The sequence below is a fragment of the Panthera leo genome, chromosome A3 (genome assembly GCF_018350215.1).
Source record: "Panthera leo isolate Ple1 chromosome A3, P.leo_Ple1_pat1.1, whole genome shotgun sequence".
Classification (NCBI taxonomy): Eukaryota; Metazoa; Chordata; class Mammalia; order Carnivora; family Felidae; genus Panthera; species Panthera leo.
Window position 1 is genome coordinate 15,197,605 of NC_056681.1, and position 16,815 is coordinate 15,214,419.

The 16,815-nt window shown below is 43.6% G+C and overlaps 1 protein-coding gene across 1 annotated transcript; it reads left to right on the forward strand.

The window, feature by feature from the left end:
- The first annotated feature begins 243 nt into the window (after positions 1-243).
- WFDC11 (WAP four-disulfide core domain 11) lies at positions 244-14,599 on the forward strand. The gene is made up of 5 exons (XM_042930074.1): positions 244-326; positions 8,007-8,176; positions 12,734-12,880; positions 13,841-13,995; positions 14,487-14,599. The coding sequence occupies exons 1-5, from the start codon at positions 244-246 to the stop codon at positions 14,514-14,516; spliced, it is 585 nt and encodes a 194-aa protein (XP_042786008.1). The 3' UTR covers positions 14,517-14,599.
- Positions 14,600-16,815: the final 2,216 nt, after the last annotated feature.

A 16,815-nucleotide genomic window follows, 5' to 3' on the forward strand; every position in this document is an offset into this window, starting at 1 on the left:
GCTAACCAGAACACTCCTCAGCCTGGAGTCAGAAGGGCCAAGTTAAACATGAGGTGGGGTGGGGCTACACTCTGGGGCACAAAGTAGGAGGTCCCCAAGGAGGCTTCTTCTTAAATTTAATCCACCTCCATCCTGTTCTACCCATTCTCCTTGTGAGGTTCAGATTACCATATGTTTACAATATAGAAAACCAATCGCAGGGAGTTAAGTGACATGCTTGAGGCCAGAAGACAGTGAGAGGTCATGTTGTGGCTAGAGGACGATGTTCGTCTGGACTCCCTGTTTGCTCACTGCTCCTCCATTATTGTGAGAACATGGGTGTGGAAGTGAGTGCCTACACTATCGTCTCCCACCCCACCCTCCATCAATATGGCCCCTTTTGTGATGGGGCATGGAATGGGGTCCCAGGACCTGAGACTCCAATGTCTTCCATCAAATGAATGGTCCCCACCTTTCCCCAATCCTCCTCCTTATGGTCTCATTCTCTCTCTCTCTTTTAACCCAGAAAGAAGCCAGGTGGTAGGGAACAGGTGGTTCACGGTGATACTACTAAGGATTAATTGGCCACTAAGGGGTCAGTATGAGTGTTTCCCATGGTCTCATGGTGAATCAGTGGAATTCTGTGCAAGCAGAGCTCCTCTGAGGTTGTCCTGGGACTAAATCCAGGGACTAGGTCACATGTGCCCAAAGGGGACTTGGAGTCAAGTGTGAAGAACTCAGGCAGGTAGGCAGGGCTTGCTGGAGGCAGGTGTGCAGTGTTAAAACTCCAGGGAAGTGCTTCCTGTGGGCATCAGTGAGGATTTCCCACAGAAGAAACCAGCATCCCTCAGGCCAGAGTCTACGGCCCACCTCAGAAGCATCCCAGGGCTCCTGGTATTGGAGGAGCTTCTCCACCTATCCTGGGAGCTGGGACCAGGAGACTGTAGGAAAGAGATCATGATCCATTAGCAGCACAGACATCATCAGATGTAGGTGGATGGTAAGGGCATGCCCTGCAGCAGATCTTAGCGGGTGCTTCCTCAGACAACCTGACTCTGCAAGCATCTTCCCAGTGCTTGGCCATGCCCCCGAACACCCTGGGAGAGACTATTAAGAGAGGCAAAGCTACCTGCCAGGGCCCACATAGAGAATGACCTCCACGTCCATGACCAGTGTTCCCCACTATGTGGGTTCACCATGCTGCCAGCTGACCTATTCCTTGCCACCAGTGTGAGCACCCCAGACCATGAATTCTACTGGAAGGATCTGGTTTTCTCCATTGTGATAACTCGTGTCTTGGGCTGTTCCCCAGAGATCTCTGGACACTCTACATTGCCTCACTGGACCGAGAGGCCACACCTAGACTGCTTTGGCTGGGAGGAGTGCTTGCCTGGCCAGCACTGCAAGTTCTGTGGTATGGGACAACTGTGTGCCCCTGTGGTAGATCAAGCGGAGGAGTGGGGACCCCTGCAAGACCCTGAATCTCATGGAGGCAGAGGAGGAAGCGAATGTAAATTGTGCCATGGCTTGGGTCTCCAGAAAGCCAAGTCCCAGCTGAGGAGAATCGTTGATCAGGCTGGTCTGTCTGTGAGAAACAATGGCCTTGCAGTTGCCCTGGCTTCTGCACCGTTCTCTTCTCATGCCCCAGACATGCTTTAGCAAATTTTTTCTTCGCAAGTTCTCATCACGGTAATAAGAAGTAGCTTTCTCATATGCAGGGACTCAGCCACATGCCTTCACCATCTTAGTCAGGACTAAGTCATCTCCTTGGCCCTGTGACATGATAGAGGTTGAAGAGACTTTGATTACTTGATATCCCACAGGACATCATGCTGGTCTCTCAGGTCACTTACATTGTGCTAACTGACCATGGGGAAATAGTAGGTAGCCTACATGCTTTATCACGTGCATGCCGGAGGATAAGACTTTCTATCTGGTGTATTTTCAGAGATCCACTGGTCTAGGTCATATGGAGACATTCTCTTGAGACAGGAGACAACTTCCGGCACCTTGTATTGTTCACCATGAAGCAAGAGAAAATGCATGGTGGGCCTCTGGATTTTGGAGATGACAAATGTCACTTTTGGGCATTCTCTATTTCCTTGGGAAATATAAGGCTGCTAGTTTTTTAAATTTTTTTATTTTTTCAGAATTTTTTTCTTATTTATTTATTTATTTGTTTGTTTGTTTGTTTTTAACGTTTTATTTATTTTTGAGACAGGGAGAGACAGAGCATGCACAGGGGAGGGTCAGAGAGAGGGAGACACAGAATCTGAAACAGGCTCCAGGCTCTGAGCTGTCAGCACAGAGCCCGACGCGGGGCTCGAACTCACGGACCGCGGGATCATGACCTGAGCCGAAGTCGGCCGCTTAACCAACTGAGCCACCCAGGCGCCCCCAGAGTTTTTTTCTTTTTTAAGTCCAAGTTAGTCAACATATAGTATAATAGTAATTTCAAGAATAGAACTTAGTGATTCATCACTTACATTTAACACCCAGTGCTCATCCCAACCAATGCCTCCTTAATGCCCATTGCCCGTTTAGCCCATCCCCCCACCCAACACCCCGCCAACAACCTTCAGTTTGTTCTCTGTATTTAAAAGTCTCTTATGGGGGCGCCTGGGTGGCGCAGTCGGTTGAGCGTCCGACTTTAGCCAGGTCACGATCTCACGGTCCGTGAGTTCGAGCCCCGCGTCAGGCTCTGGGCTGATGGCTCAGAGCCTGGAGCCTGTTTCCGATTCTGTGTCTCCCTCTCTCTCTGTCCCTCCCCCGTTCATGCTCTGTCTCTCTCTGTCCCAAAAATAAATAAACGTTGAAAAAAAAAAGTCTCTTATGGTTTGTCTCTCTGTTTTTGTCTTATTTTTGCTTCCCTTCCCCTGTGTTCATCTGTTTTGTTTCTGAAATTCCACATATGAGTGAAATCATATGATACTGGTCTTTCTCTGACTGACTTATTTTGCTTAGCATAATACACTCTAGTTCTATCCACATTGTTGCAAATGGCAAGATTTCATTCTTTTTGATGGGCGAGCAATATTCCATTTATATGTACATTACATCTTCTTTATCCATTCACCAGTAGGTGGACATTTGGGCTCTTTCCATACTTTGGCTGTTGTCGATAGTGCTGCTATAAACATTGGGGAGCAGGTGCCCCTTCGAAACAGCATTTTTGTATCCTTTGGATAAATACCTAGTAGTTCAATTGCTGGGTCATGGGGTAATTCTATTTTTAATTTTTTGAGGAACCTCCATACTGTTTTCCAGAGTGGCCGCACCAGTTTGCATTCCCACCAACAGTGCAAGAGGATTCCCCTTTCTCCACATCCTTGCCAACATCTGTTGTTGCCTGAGTTGTTAATGTTTGCCATTCTGACTGGTGTGAGGTGGTATCTCATTGTGGTTTTGATTTGTATTTCCCTGATGATGAGTGATGTTGAGCATCTTTTTGTGTGTCCGTTAGCCATCTGGAAGTCTTCTTTGGAAAAGTGTCTATTCATGCCTTTTAAGGCTGCTAGTTTTGAACAAGACCCAGATTAAGAAAAGATTCTGCAGCATGATCAGGGTAGGTTGAAAGTTGCCTGCCAGTTGGGTCTTAGCACCTAGCCTATGCATTTTACTAAATGTGTCTCTGGTGGATTAAGATGCTGGATAGAACATTTGCATACTCAAGTAGGAGAATCACAGAACACATACTTGGAGTATTGAGGTCAAGCCTTGTCCTCTTCTGTTGACAAGTGCTTTCCATTTGAGAAGCATCTCTTTACTTGCTAGTGGACCCCAGTAAAAAAACTGAATGCCTGACCATGGGACATTGAGTCACTTTGAAACTGGAATTATCCATCACAAATTGGGAGCTATCTGACCTATGAAGTCTTAAAATGGGATGTGTATAGAGGCAGTCCATTGTCAAATAGAAATGGTATAAATGAGACTGGGCTTGATCAGATAATTTCTTCTAGAAATGAGTAACCTATGCAATCAGGTATTTGGGCTCCAAAGACCCACTGATATCTCCTCTTGCTTCATTCTTGCCTGCTGCCACTAAGTCTCCGACAGGGGCTCCCCTTTCCACACATGCATTCCCTAAGAAGTGGTGTCTTTTAACATCTGCCTATTTGGGTCCCTTGTACTTTCAAATCCCTTCCTTATGGTTTCTTAGGAACCAGAGAGACCTGATCTACCAGATATCAGCCTTGTGTTCTAGGCTAAGCCCCCTGCTCATATCTCATTTCCATACCATCTGTGTATGTCTTTGCCATTAACCTAAAATATAAAACTGTCAGTTATTTTTTACCAGCAAGAATAGGTTAACTTGGGAATAGCAGAGAATTGCAAATCAGGGCTAACAAGCTTCAACAGAAGAATAGGAGAGTCCAGAGAAGAAAGGAGAGGAAGGTTCTTTTATAGAGGAAAGTGGGAATTAACAGGGAGTTCCAACTAGAATGGCTTTTCATTGGTTGTGATAGTCTCTTATTGGGTGGGCTATTGCCAGGGGAGGAGGAAAACCTTTCGTCTTGCTGTGACAACAAAGCTAAGGTACTATCCACTTTCTGGGAACATTTCCTGTTGGGTCAGCAATTGATAACAAGTAGTGTGGTAGGAGCACTCCCCCTGGTGGCCTCCCAACTCCATTTCAGTGAGGTTTCCCTTTATTAATTTTCACATTGCTTCTATGTGGATGCCAACACTACTAATCCAAATCTGCTGGATATGAGTGTTTTATTTCTCTGCTCACAGATTGTTTGAAATTTGTAGCATTCTCTATTTCCTCATTAGGCTGTGGCTATGGGTTATAGATTGATTTATTTGCTTTCCTTGTTGAGCTGTATTTTTTTTGTTTTGTTTTGTTTTTAGGAAAAAGATCTTATAACGCCTGATGGGATGAACTCTATTCTTCCCATTCTTACATGTGAGTAAATGAAGTTTCAGAGAAATGAGACGACGTACCTAAAGTCTTTCAGTCAGCAAGTGGTGGAGGTGAGTTTCAAATCTGTCTGATGAACCTAAGGTCTGTGAGTATGACACTATACAACTGTGAACTTCCAATCAATAATACATTGGCTCCTCTGAATGACATTCTGGATCATCTATGGTTCAGGGTCAGGATGAGGGAAAATGGGTTGACCCATATTCTGTTGGTGCAAGTATAACCCAAACATTATGAAGGGAGAATTGGCAACATTTATGCACAGATTAAATTGTGTGTATTTTCATTTCTTCTCACATTGGCTTTCCCAAGGAATAAAGAAATGCTCAAGGATTTAGTTATAAGAATGTAACTAATAATAGTGAAATGATTGCTTACAATAGGGAAAAACTGGAACAACCAAGATGTCAATAACTGGTGATTAATTGGCAGACCAATCCCTTAATCAATGAAGTTGTAGAAAATATTTAAGACTATGGGAAAATATTCATTATAAATGTTAAATTTTAAAATAGTCACAGGATTTTCCACTATAATTTTTCTACTTTTATTGTGATAAAATACACATAAATCTAACCATTTTTCTTTTTTTTTTAATTTTCTTTTTTATTTTTTTAAAATTTACATCCAAATTAGCATATAGGGCAACAATGATTTCAGGAGTAGATTCCTTAGTGCCCCTTACCCATTTAGCCCATCCCCCTCCCACAACCCATCCAGTAACCCTCTGTTCGTTCTCCATATTTAAGAGTCTGTTATGTTTGTCCCCCTCACTGTTTTTACATTATTTTTACTTCCCTTCCCTTGTGTTCATCTGTTCTGTGTCTTAACGTCCTCATATGAGTGAAGTCATATGATACTTGTCTTTCTCTGACTAATTTCACTTAGCATATACCCTCCAGTTCCATCTATGTAGTTGCAAACGGCAAGATTTCATTCTTTTTGATTGGCGAGTAATACTCCATCGTATACATATACCACATCTTCTTTATCCATTCATCAGTTGATGGACATTTTGGCTCTTTCCATACTTTGGCTATTGTTGATAGCGCTGCTATAAACATTGGGGTGCATGCGCCCCTTCGAAACAGGACACCTGTATCCCTTGGATAAATACCTAGTAGTGCTATTGCTGGGTTGTAGGGTAGTTATATTTTTAACTTTTTGGGGAACCTCCATACTATTTTCCAGAGTGGCTGCACCAGCTTGCATTCCCACCAACAATGCAAAAGAGATCCTCTTTCTCTGCATCCTCGCCAACATCTGTTATTGCCTGAGTTGTTAATGTTAGCCATTCTGACAGGTGTGAGGTGGTATCTCATTGTGGTTTTGATTTGTATTTCCCTGGTGAGGAGTGAAGTTGAGCATTTTTTCATGTGTCGGTTGGCCATCTGGATGTCTTCTTGGAGAAGTGTCTATTCATGTCTTTTGCCCATTTTTTTCACTGGATTATTTGTTTTTTGGGTGTTGAGTTTGAGAATTTCTTTAAAGATTTTGAATACTAACCCTTTATCTGATATGTCATTTGCAAATATTTTTTCCCATTCCGTTGGTTGCCTTTTAGTTTTGCTGCTTGTTTCCTTTGCTGTGCAGAAGTTTTTTATTTTGATGAGGTCTCAGTAGTTCATTTTTGCTTTTGTTTCCCTTGCCTCTGGAGACGTGTTGAGTAAGATGTTGCTGCGGCCAAGATCAAAGAGGTTTTTGCCTGCTTTCTCCTCGAGGATTTTGGTGGATTCCTGTCTTACATTTAGGTCTTTCATCCATTTTGAATTTATTTTTGTGTATGCTGTAAGAAAAGTGGTCCAGGTTCATTTTTCTGCATGTTGCCGCCCAGTTTTCCCAGCACCACTTGCTGAAGAGGCTGTCTTTATTCCATTGGATATTCTTTCCTGCTTTGTCAAAGATTAGTTGGCCATACATTTGTGGGTCCATTTCTGGGTTCTCTGTTCTGTTCCATTGATCTGAGTGTCTGTTTTTGTGCCAGTACCATACTGTCTTGATGATTACAGCTTTGTGATACAGCTTGAAGTCTGGGATTGTGATGCCTACTGCTTTGGTTTTCTTTTTCAAGATTGCTTTGGCTATTCGGGGTCTTTTCTGGTTCTATACAAATTTTAGGATCGTTTGTTCCAGCCCTGTGAAGAATGCTGGTGTTATTTTGAAAGGTATTGCATTGAATATGTAGATTGCTTTGGTTAGTATTGACATTTTAACAATATTTGTTCTTCCTATCCAGAAGCATGGAATCTTTTTCCATTTTTTTGTGTCTTCTTCAATTTCTTTCATAAGCTTTCTATAGTTTTCAGTGTAGAAAAAATTAAAGAAAAATATTTTTAATAGAAATTGAAAATAAAAATAAATTTTTTTCCCTTTCTGTATTCAAGAAAAAGAAATGAAACGACAAAGGGGGAAAAAAAGTGAATAGATGGACCTGCGAGCAGACTGAAATACGATTGAAATTACTTCGTTTTCCCCTAGAAGTCAAACAATGAAGCGCTTTATTGTCTGTAAGCTAAACAGGTGGAGAGATTTGTGTTCCTGAAGAGCGAGGTTGGCCTAGTGGGTGGGGCTTAGCGTAATGGCTCGGTTCTCCACTAGATGGCGCTGCTCAGCTTACTGGTGTGAATTGTTGTGGCGCCTGTAGGTGTGTACACGCATGCGTGGGAGCGGTGAAAATGGCGTCACCCAGCTACCCAGTCTCTAGTGTTGTAACTCTGTTCTGCCGGACCGCCAATTGCACACCGGTCCTTTGTCTCCAGCTTCCATCCACTCCCCGCTTTTACACAGTCCTGACCAAGTCCCAGGCAGCACCTCTCTCCTGAGTTTTCTCTCAGATGTGGCCGTGTTTCCCGACCCCTTACTTCTGAAGGGCTGCGGCTTTGACCCATCCTGCCCCTCTGCGAAAGGGTCTCACCGAGCAGTGGCCGGGTGCCGGCGGCACCCAGGAACGTTGGCGGGACCGTGCTGCTGCGGAAGCCCAGAGACCACGGCCGGGTGCCAGCCCGCCCCAGAAAGAGTTCACGCGATCGTGTAGCAGCAGCGCTTCAGGGATTATGGAAAATCACAACACGCGTCTGGCACCAGGCTTCACCCCCAGCGACCTTGTTCCAGCACCAGCGAATGTGGTTGTTCTCCCGGGTCCACTGGGGCACACAGCCTCTACCAGATGTCCTCCAGAGAGGGAAACCGCCTCTCCCCTGTGGCCCGAAGACCCCCGGACTTCGCTCTGCTCCTGGGGATTCACCCTTCTCACCAGAGCACCGCCAGGTATCGAGCTGCAGAGTTTCAGACTCTGTGCCCGCGCTCCCCCCGTTTATAGTCTTAATGGAATTTAAACCCTCTCCTTTCTCTTTTCTTCCTTTTTAGTTCAGTCCCTGCAGCTGTTTCCACTTTTCCACTTTCTCTCCAGCTGCTTTTGGGGGGGGGGTGCTTTCCCACATTCTCCCCCTCCCATCTCCGTCCTCTCTCCACAAGCAAAAAGCAGCTCCCTGCCCTCAGCGGCTTCTCTCTCCCCCAGTTCATCTCTCTGCACCACATACCTGCTGAGTTCTGTGGTTCAGGTTGTGCAGATTGTTGTGTTAATCCTCAATTCAGTTTTCTAGGTGTGCAGAATGGTTTAGTGTTGATCTGGTTGTATTTCATGGATGCGAGACACACAAAAAACCTTCCATGGTGTTCCCAGGTTTTTTATATATGGCTTTAATTATGTTGAGGTGGTGTTCTATTCCTAGTTTGTTTTTATTATGAAAGGCTGTTGAGATTTGTTGAGTGATTTTTCTGCATCAATTGAAATGATCATGTGTTTTTTTCCCTTCCATTCTTTTAATGTGGTATATTATGTCGATCATTTTTCATATATTAAAGTATTCTTGCATTTCAGGAATAAATTTAACTTGATTGTGAGTGATGTATAATCCTTTTAGTACACTGCTTAATTCAGTCTGATATTATTTTGTTGAGGTCCAGAACTTCTCTTTGGTGGAGGTTTTTGCTGAGATTTTTGATTCAGTTTTTCAAATTAGTTCTAGTTAAGGGACCTGGGTGGCTCAGTCGGTTGAGCATCTGACTTCGGCTCAGGTCATGATCTTGAGGTTCGTGAATTTCAGCCCTGTGTTGGGCTCCGTGCTGAAGGCTCAGAGCCTGGAGCCTGCTTTGGATTCTGTGTCTTCCTCTCTCTCTGCGCCTCCCTCACTCGTGCTCAGTCTCTCTCTCTCAAGAGAAACTGGGGACTTGACCATCTGGCATACATGGCTCTAGACTCACTTCCTTTTAAATCCTGTACCTGGCACTTACTAGCTGTGTGGGCTTGGGCAAGTTGCTTAACTCTTCTGTGCCTCAGTTTCTGTATCTGTAAAATAAGAATAATAGTAGTACTAAACTCATAGTGTCATTGAAAGTATGTATTAATTAATACATGTTACATATCTGACACATAGTAAATTTGCTCTTAAACTGAATGATTCTCAACACTTCATTGGGCAAGTGTTTCATTTGTTTATTTAACAAACAAACATAGACTCTATGCCAGACTTTGGCTCTAAGTGCTTAACACATAATCACTCCTGGAGCCTTCACAACAACCTTATTGGTTGGAAAGTGCTATTATTATCCCCATTAGCAAATGAGGAAATTAGGGTGCAGAGAAGATTAGTGACTTGCCCAAGTAAGTGGAAGCTAGGATTTGGATCTGAATAGGAATTCAGTCATAATGTTCTAAATGTACCCAACTTATGGCTTGGGGCAGAACTCCCAGATCTGTCACAGCCAGAACGATAATTACATTCTGAGTGTTTGAAATCTACTCTGCTCATCGTTGCCCTGTGCAGGGGCTCTGGCATTCCCAGAGACCAGGAGGAAGAGCCACCAGTCAAATAGCTACCAGCTTCCAACTCGAACATCTTCAGAGGTAGGTAGAGGTCAGAGTCTTGGGGCTAGAATTGGGAACTTGCAAACACTTTTGTTTGTGGTTTGGTTGGATGAGTTCCCTGTCTAAATCATGCCTCCAGATCACGCCAACCCTATGCCTATATGGAAGAAATTATTGTCCTTTTTGTTCAAATGGAGAAACTAAGAGAGAGAAGGATGACGTGGATAGACACTGTGTCCCTTCATGCATGATACCCTGACAAGGATACTATGTATCGATCATGTAATATTCCCACTGAGCATGTATAACCTGAGTCTAATCATAAGAAATTTCAGACAAAGCCCAAAATGAGGAATGTTCAACTAAAAGAAAAGTTTGGCTCTGTTATTCAAAAATTTCAGTGTTGTATAAGACAAAGGACATTACTGGGTGAACTTGTAAAATGGAATATTGATAGTAGCTTAGATAAGTGTATAAAAGTATATTTTGTCAATGTTAAATTTAATGAAATTGATAATTGTACTATGATCACTCACCAGAACTAATTCCAAATAGGTCAAATAGTTAAAAAAAAAAAAGACCACAATAAACTCAATGAGATCAATGTTTACTCTTCTGGAGAAGAAAAGAGAGTCTGAGCTTAATAATCACAATAGCGGCCATTTATTTTGTGCATTCCATGTGCCAGACCCTATGCGTGGTACTTTCTATACTCAACATTTGCAATGTGGATTATAATATCACCTCCATGTTACAGATAGGGAAACTGAGGCTCTGAGAAGTTAGGTGGTAGGCCAATTTCAAAATTTCAATTAAGCTCAATGCGTTGGGGTCAGGTTTCAAGCCCAGGTCTCTCTGATTCCAATGCGCATGTTTTGTTCTCTGTCTTATATGATATTGACAGTCTTCAGTGTGGTAACAAGTGGGAGGGAATTTCCCTTTTATGGTGAGACAAGATGAGCATCCTATTTGCAGAATAAACCAATTTTAATGGAGAAGAAAACTGGCAACAACTATGTGGGGTTCGTAATAGGCAGTACCCTTTACTCAGGACTTCTGGAGCTGGACATTTGTGCTCTGAAGCTAATACTGGATTTAACTGAATTTCAGTTGCAATATTCCTACTGACACTTTTTCCTAATGCAGAGAAATTTTCAGATATTACAAATTTTCAGATACCTTATGATCAATGGGGAAGTATGAATGCTATATGTAACTAGAATATTGGGAAAATATTCACAGAGAGTGTTATTGATAGTATGGTGAAAAGCTTGTCCTTTGTCTCATTTAAATTTATTTATAAAAGCTACTTTTTTTCCCTACCTCCCTGTGAGACCTTGGGTGTAGAACTTGACTTTTCTAGACTTTAGAATATATAAAAAGAGTCTGAGCCCATGCAATAGTCAAAATACTAAAATTGAAATTGTGGCTTCCCCCACACCAAGAAACCTGCAACTGGGGAAGAGAGTGGACGGTTTCCTCTTCTCCTGCAGCTGGCTAAGTGCCATTTTGGAGGTGGGAGGAGGGAGAGGAGGAGAGGGGGTCAGGATGGTTCTTTCTGGCAGGGAGGATTGTACCTTTGTGCTCTGTGCTTTCCGGGCTTAGTATTGCTTAAAGTTTACTCCATTGTGGGTGGTTTCAAGGGTTCTTTGAGTTTTCCCCCCACCCCAACTGATGCAAGTTTCTCACCTGTGGTTCTCTTGATATGGCGGAATCTACCTCCTTTCTGATACCTTTCCCAGGCCCTAGGCATCTGGCTACTCACTTTCTACTTCTTTATGCTGAGGTCCCCTGGCCTTCCCAGGCAGCCCGCCTGACATGAAGCTAGTGCAAACCTACACTGGCTTTCTTCCATATGTTGCCTTATCAAATGCCATAGCACAAGCTGTAGTCTCTTGCTTGTGGCCATAGGTCATTTCAGCCAGTGTCCTACCCTTTGTTTCTCTGTTGTGACTCAGACACCTGCTACTATGTCTCCATAAAACCTTGGGGGTGCATAAAAAGCTCTATGGGAGGTATTCTCAAAGCCTTTCTGGTGACTTGGAATTAAAAGAGCACAGCAGTTGGGGCACCTGGGTGACTCCCTCAGTTAAGTGTCTGACTCTTGATTTCAGATCAGGTCATGATCTCACGGTTCTTGATTTTGAGCCCTGCATTGGGCTCTGTGCTGACAGTGCGAAGCCTGCTTAAGATTCTCTCTCCTTCCCTTTCTCTCTCTGCCCCCTCATCTCTCTCTCTCTTTCTCTCAAGGTAAATCAACTTTAAAAAAGAAAATAAAAGAGCACAGCATTCTTTAAAAATGAGAGAGAAAAATGGCCCAAGAGTGGTTGGTGACTCTTAAAACTCTGACTTTTTTAAAGGTAGAAAATGACTAGGAATTTGACATATTTTTTTGCAGGTGATTTTTGAGCACATCTTCTTGAAAGTACAAGTTGACTGGTCTCATATGCTCACTTTAGGGTCTCTCTGAAGGTCTTGGCCAAAACTTTAATTTTAATACCAAGATATATAAATAAATAATATATACATATATATCATATATATCATATATCATATATATATAAATAAAAAGTCAAGCCAGATAGCCTGATTTCAGCTTTATGTGCACATATAAAGGAATAACATACACCAATATAGTGGGGTTACTAGAAATATTTCATTGTCTTCTTTGTATTTTTTTATGTTTTAAGAATTTTGTAAGCTGGATCTAAATTATCTTCTAATCAGGGGAAGGCAGCACATTTTTAAAAACACATTTTCAAAATAATTTTTTTTTTTTTTTTGCAAAAGGAAGGCATGAAATGTGAGATGGAGAGAAACCTTTTAGCAAAGCCAATGTTCAGTGTGCCTTTTGCCGAGTGGGTAGAGGCAAGGAGGAATGAGTAGACAAAGAATAAAGAAATTCTAGGAGCACGTCTTCTTGCTTCACAACTCTGTTTATACTTCTTGGTCTCCAGCAGCAACTGGAAAGGGGAAAAACATCCTGACAGTATATATTCAGACACATACGGTCAGCCTCATGAAGCTCTGGACGCCTCAACTCATGACATTCCTCTGTATGGTGCTACCGTCTGTGCTGGGAGTGATAAAAGAAAAACACAACTGTAGGTGACTAGGCCGGGCTGGGGAGTCAAAGGGGCGGGGGGTACTCTGCTTGTTCCTGGATAAGTGAAGGGGTATTGTGTCTGGCACATCTGACTCAGGACTCAGGACCTTCCCTGGAACACCTAGTGGAGATTCAGAGACTTTCTTACGCACAGAGTCCAAGAAGTGTCCAAGTTGAGGTCCTTTGATGCTTCCTCTCCAACCTTGAAAGTGGCAATGGGTACCTGTCACCTTTTATGTACATTCCATATGTTATAAGGATATAATATTTTCCCATGTCAGGCTACCATAACTTTTTGTACTTCCAGAAGCTCTGTGTCTTAGCTTGTGTGTACTTTAATGAGTCCCATATGGGGATTTCTTAATATATACACTTAGTTTCAGTGGCAGGATCTTTTTGAATATGAAAAGATAGAGAAGAGACATGAGATGGGGCCCTAGTGGGGCAAAGTTGGGGGCCATGTGATGAGAAAATGGAATCAGTCGAGGGTACCAAGAAAATTGAGTGAGAGAGAGAATTTGGTGAGAAGCTGTTCTTAAAGGTGGAGTCAGCAAGGAAGAGAAGAAAAAGAGAAAGAATCTGTTCCTTACTCTCCCTGGTCTGGCTTCCCACACTAGGAATTAAGTATGGTAATAAGGCTAGAGGCTACCTTGGGCCCCTCCTATTACAGAAATGTAGATTTTATAGGATGACACATGAACATGGGGAGTATGAGGAGTCCTGTCTCCAGGATGCTTGATGAGGGCCCAGAGGTCTGTGGGAGCAGAGAAGGCAGAGATCTGTGAAGACACAATGAGGAAGCTCAGCAGGGGGATTTTCTCATAAGGCAGATGGATAGTCAGGTGGGGCTTGGTGGGGCTTTGATTCTAGGAGGGGCCGTTAAGCTCATGAAGGACTTCTCTTCCCACCTTGGCTATGTAGCCCCTGTGAGCCTCTTCCCATCTCATCTCAATTACAGGGGCTGAAATGTTACTTGAGGAGTGCTGGGGACAGCCAAATGTCCTTGAATGCACCAAGAAGTGTTCTGGAACCTTTAAATGTATAAACAAAAATCACACATGCTGCTGGACCTATTGTGGAAACATCTGCTGGAAAAATAAAGTGAGTTGGGAGGTGTGTTTGGGCATGGATCTTCACTGATTCTCAGATGCTGTCATTCATAAACAGAAGGCCGAAGCACCCTAAATCCTAGGCACAAAAATAGTGGAAGACAATGTACCTTAAACCTGGACAGCAGTTCACTGGCAAGTAAACCAAGATACCAGGCTGGGGCATATTGTTCATTATATAATCAATGCCTATGTTGTTCTCATTATATTGCTCAATGGTTTGCTCTTTTCCTGATTTTTGTCCAAATTTCTAACCATTGCCTCTAGAGTCAGACCTTTCTTTGAGCCCTTTTGGCTCAGCCAGGCCCCAAATCTCTATGTTTCTCTGTTCAATGAACCAAACCCACCTCCCCACCTCAGAAGTGGACTTTTTCTTGTTACAAAAAGTACTCCTGTCCCAGGGTCTGCCATAGATGGGTAATATTAAGCTTGGGAATGAATGCTTGTTCCTCAGAGTTCCCTAACCTCTGAGTATATAACCTTTCTGTCTTACAGGAAATCTTTGAAAGACGTCTAAAACCCTAATCTCCCAGCTGGACACCAGTCTGTTCTCACTGAGGGCTGGGCAGGAGCAAATCCTTGACAAATAAACTCATTTATCAACAGTGGCTTTTAGCTTTTTCAACTCCATTTCACTACTTTTTTTTTTAACTTTATTTTTTATTTTTAAAAATTTACATCCAAATTAGTTAGCATATAGTGAAGCAATGATTTCAGGAGTAGATTCCTTAATGCCCCTTACCCATTTAGCCCACCGCCCCAATAGATCTCAATGCCTGGCCTCCCTGGGCCCTCTCCATTGTCTGCAGCCAGGAACCTGTATCCCTTGTAAGTCATGGCTTGGGTGAAGCTACCCCCCTTAGAATCTACACTCTGAGAACTCAGCAAAGTCTGAGACATCCCGCAGACCCTCTCTCTCCCCAGGATTTGCAGGGTCCAGAGAAGAAGATGACCTGTCACTTGTCCCCCTCTCTCCTGTGCCTGTCACGGTATCCAGGACCCCTGCCCCTTCCCAGAAAATACCACTTGCGCTATTTCCCTTCCGCTGCCACCATCCTGGTCCCTCTGATGAGAACTTCGACTTGACACCCCAAAACTTACTTTCCCAGGGCCCTTTCTTTCTGTACCCATTCCCATCAATATTACTGGATGTTTACAGGTCACAGAAGTACAGAAATCCAAGAATAGTTGTTTGGTTTCCCCAAGTGATTCTCAGCCCTGATGTACCTTTCACTACTGAGTGTACTGTTTAGTGTCTGGGTACTTGGGATGGAGAGTCAAAAGACATAGTTTCCCCCTCCACTCCCATCAGTGTTCCTGGTGCTGCGTAAAGGGGCCAGAGGGCTATCGTTTGGGAAGACCCAGAATCTTCATAGTGCTGTGGTCAGAGTGATGAGGGACCATAAGGCAGGCTGAGGGCCAAGCACAAGCTAGCATCACCCCCCACCCCCAGGTGGGATATGAGATATTCCTCAGACACTCCTAACTGCACAAGTACAAAGGAAAGGACAGAAAACAAATGACTAACTGATAGAGATCACAGTCATACAGGACATGGGTCTCCATCAGTTTACAAATATCTTAGTAAATTAAAATTTAAATAAATTTTAAAAATTTAGCAAATTTATCAATAGCCTAGTCTCTAGAAACCTATAGACTCAGTTTCCTGGAGTCCCTAATATCACCCTTCCCTCCATAGTGATGTGGGGAAGGATTAAAGGCAAGAAGGAAATGGCAGGTAAAATTAAATTTCTTTATAACCTGCAGCCCATCGACAAGTACTTGAGGCAAATATAGAGTAGTACATTTCTCCAGGAACATTTGTCCTAGAGGGCCCTACCGCCTTAATGCTTTGCTAGAGGGAAAAACAACCTTAGCTTGACAATAGCTAGGCTTCCAGTAATCTGTGAGTCTTTAGCTTATGAAAGTCTCTTTGGAAACTTCCCTTTTGACTTTACCTCCCCCAAGTCCATGGTTCTACACAACCCCAGTGAAGCTCTTCCTGCCCACTGGTCCTGTTCCCGTGCTTTAATAAAATCACCTTTTTGCACCAAAGACATCTTCAAGAATTCTTTCTTGGCTGTCGGCTGCAGACCCCACGAACCCCACCATCACCCCAAAACCTCATCAAGAGCAGAATGTGCTGAAAGGGTCCAATTCCCAGGTCTCCCTCAGAAGGGACACAGCCCCTCCTGGCTCCCTTCCCTCCCCACCCCCTTAGTCCATCACCTATTCTGCATCCTGTTCAGTTTACGGTGCCCTCCCTGGGCCTGTAGCAGCAGCACAGAGAGGAGAAGGATGGGCAGCAGAGCCTGGGTTGGCATGACTCTGGCCAGAGAGGAGAGTTCTCAGTCTGCCACAGGCTTCTCTGGAGAGCTGGGTGGTTATCCTGGGCCCTTCCTGCTTCCACTGGCCAAGCAAGGGGCCTTTTCCCCCATCCCCTATGCCTGTACCTGACCATGGCCTGTTCTCTGGGACTTGGGCTTCTGCAGACAAGTCCTCCTCTCACGTGGCTAAACCCCTCCCTTGCAAACAATTATTTTCTACTTTAATTATAGTGCCTTAGAGCTCAGAGTTATCCAAAGCACAAAGACTCAGGGGCTCAGGGCTGGGCTTTGTTTTGACCCTTAGGGATAAGAAGGACTTGGAACTGGAACTGGACTGAGTGAGGGTGGTTATTCCTTCATGACAAAAGAGGTAGAGAAGAACAAAAGGTTAGGGACCCTGAAAGGAAGGATCAGGGAAGGAAAGCATTTTCCTCTTGGATATCCAGGATATTACAGGGGAGGAAAGCAATTTTTCCTCTACCCTTCTGGGTTCTTGT

What these genes read in the sequence shown, in the direction of transcription:
- WFDC11 (XM_042930074.1), top strand. Translation starts at nt 244, where the DNA reads ATGTTGTGGCTAGAGGACGATGTTCGTCTGGACTCCCTGTTTGCTCAC. An exon ending in GTGAGAACATGGGTGTGGAA is followed by an intron (nt 327 to 8,006) that starts GTGAGTGCCTAC and finishes CTTCACCCCCAG; the next exon opens with CGACCTTGTTCCAGCACCAG. An exon ending in TCTCACCAGAGCACCGCCAG is followed by an intron (nt 8,177 to 12,733) that starts GTATCGAGCTGC and finishes CTTGGTCTCCAG; the next exon opens with CAGCAACTGGAAAGGGGAAA.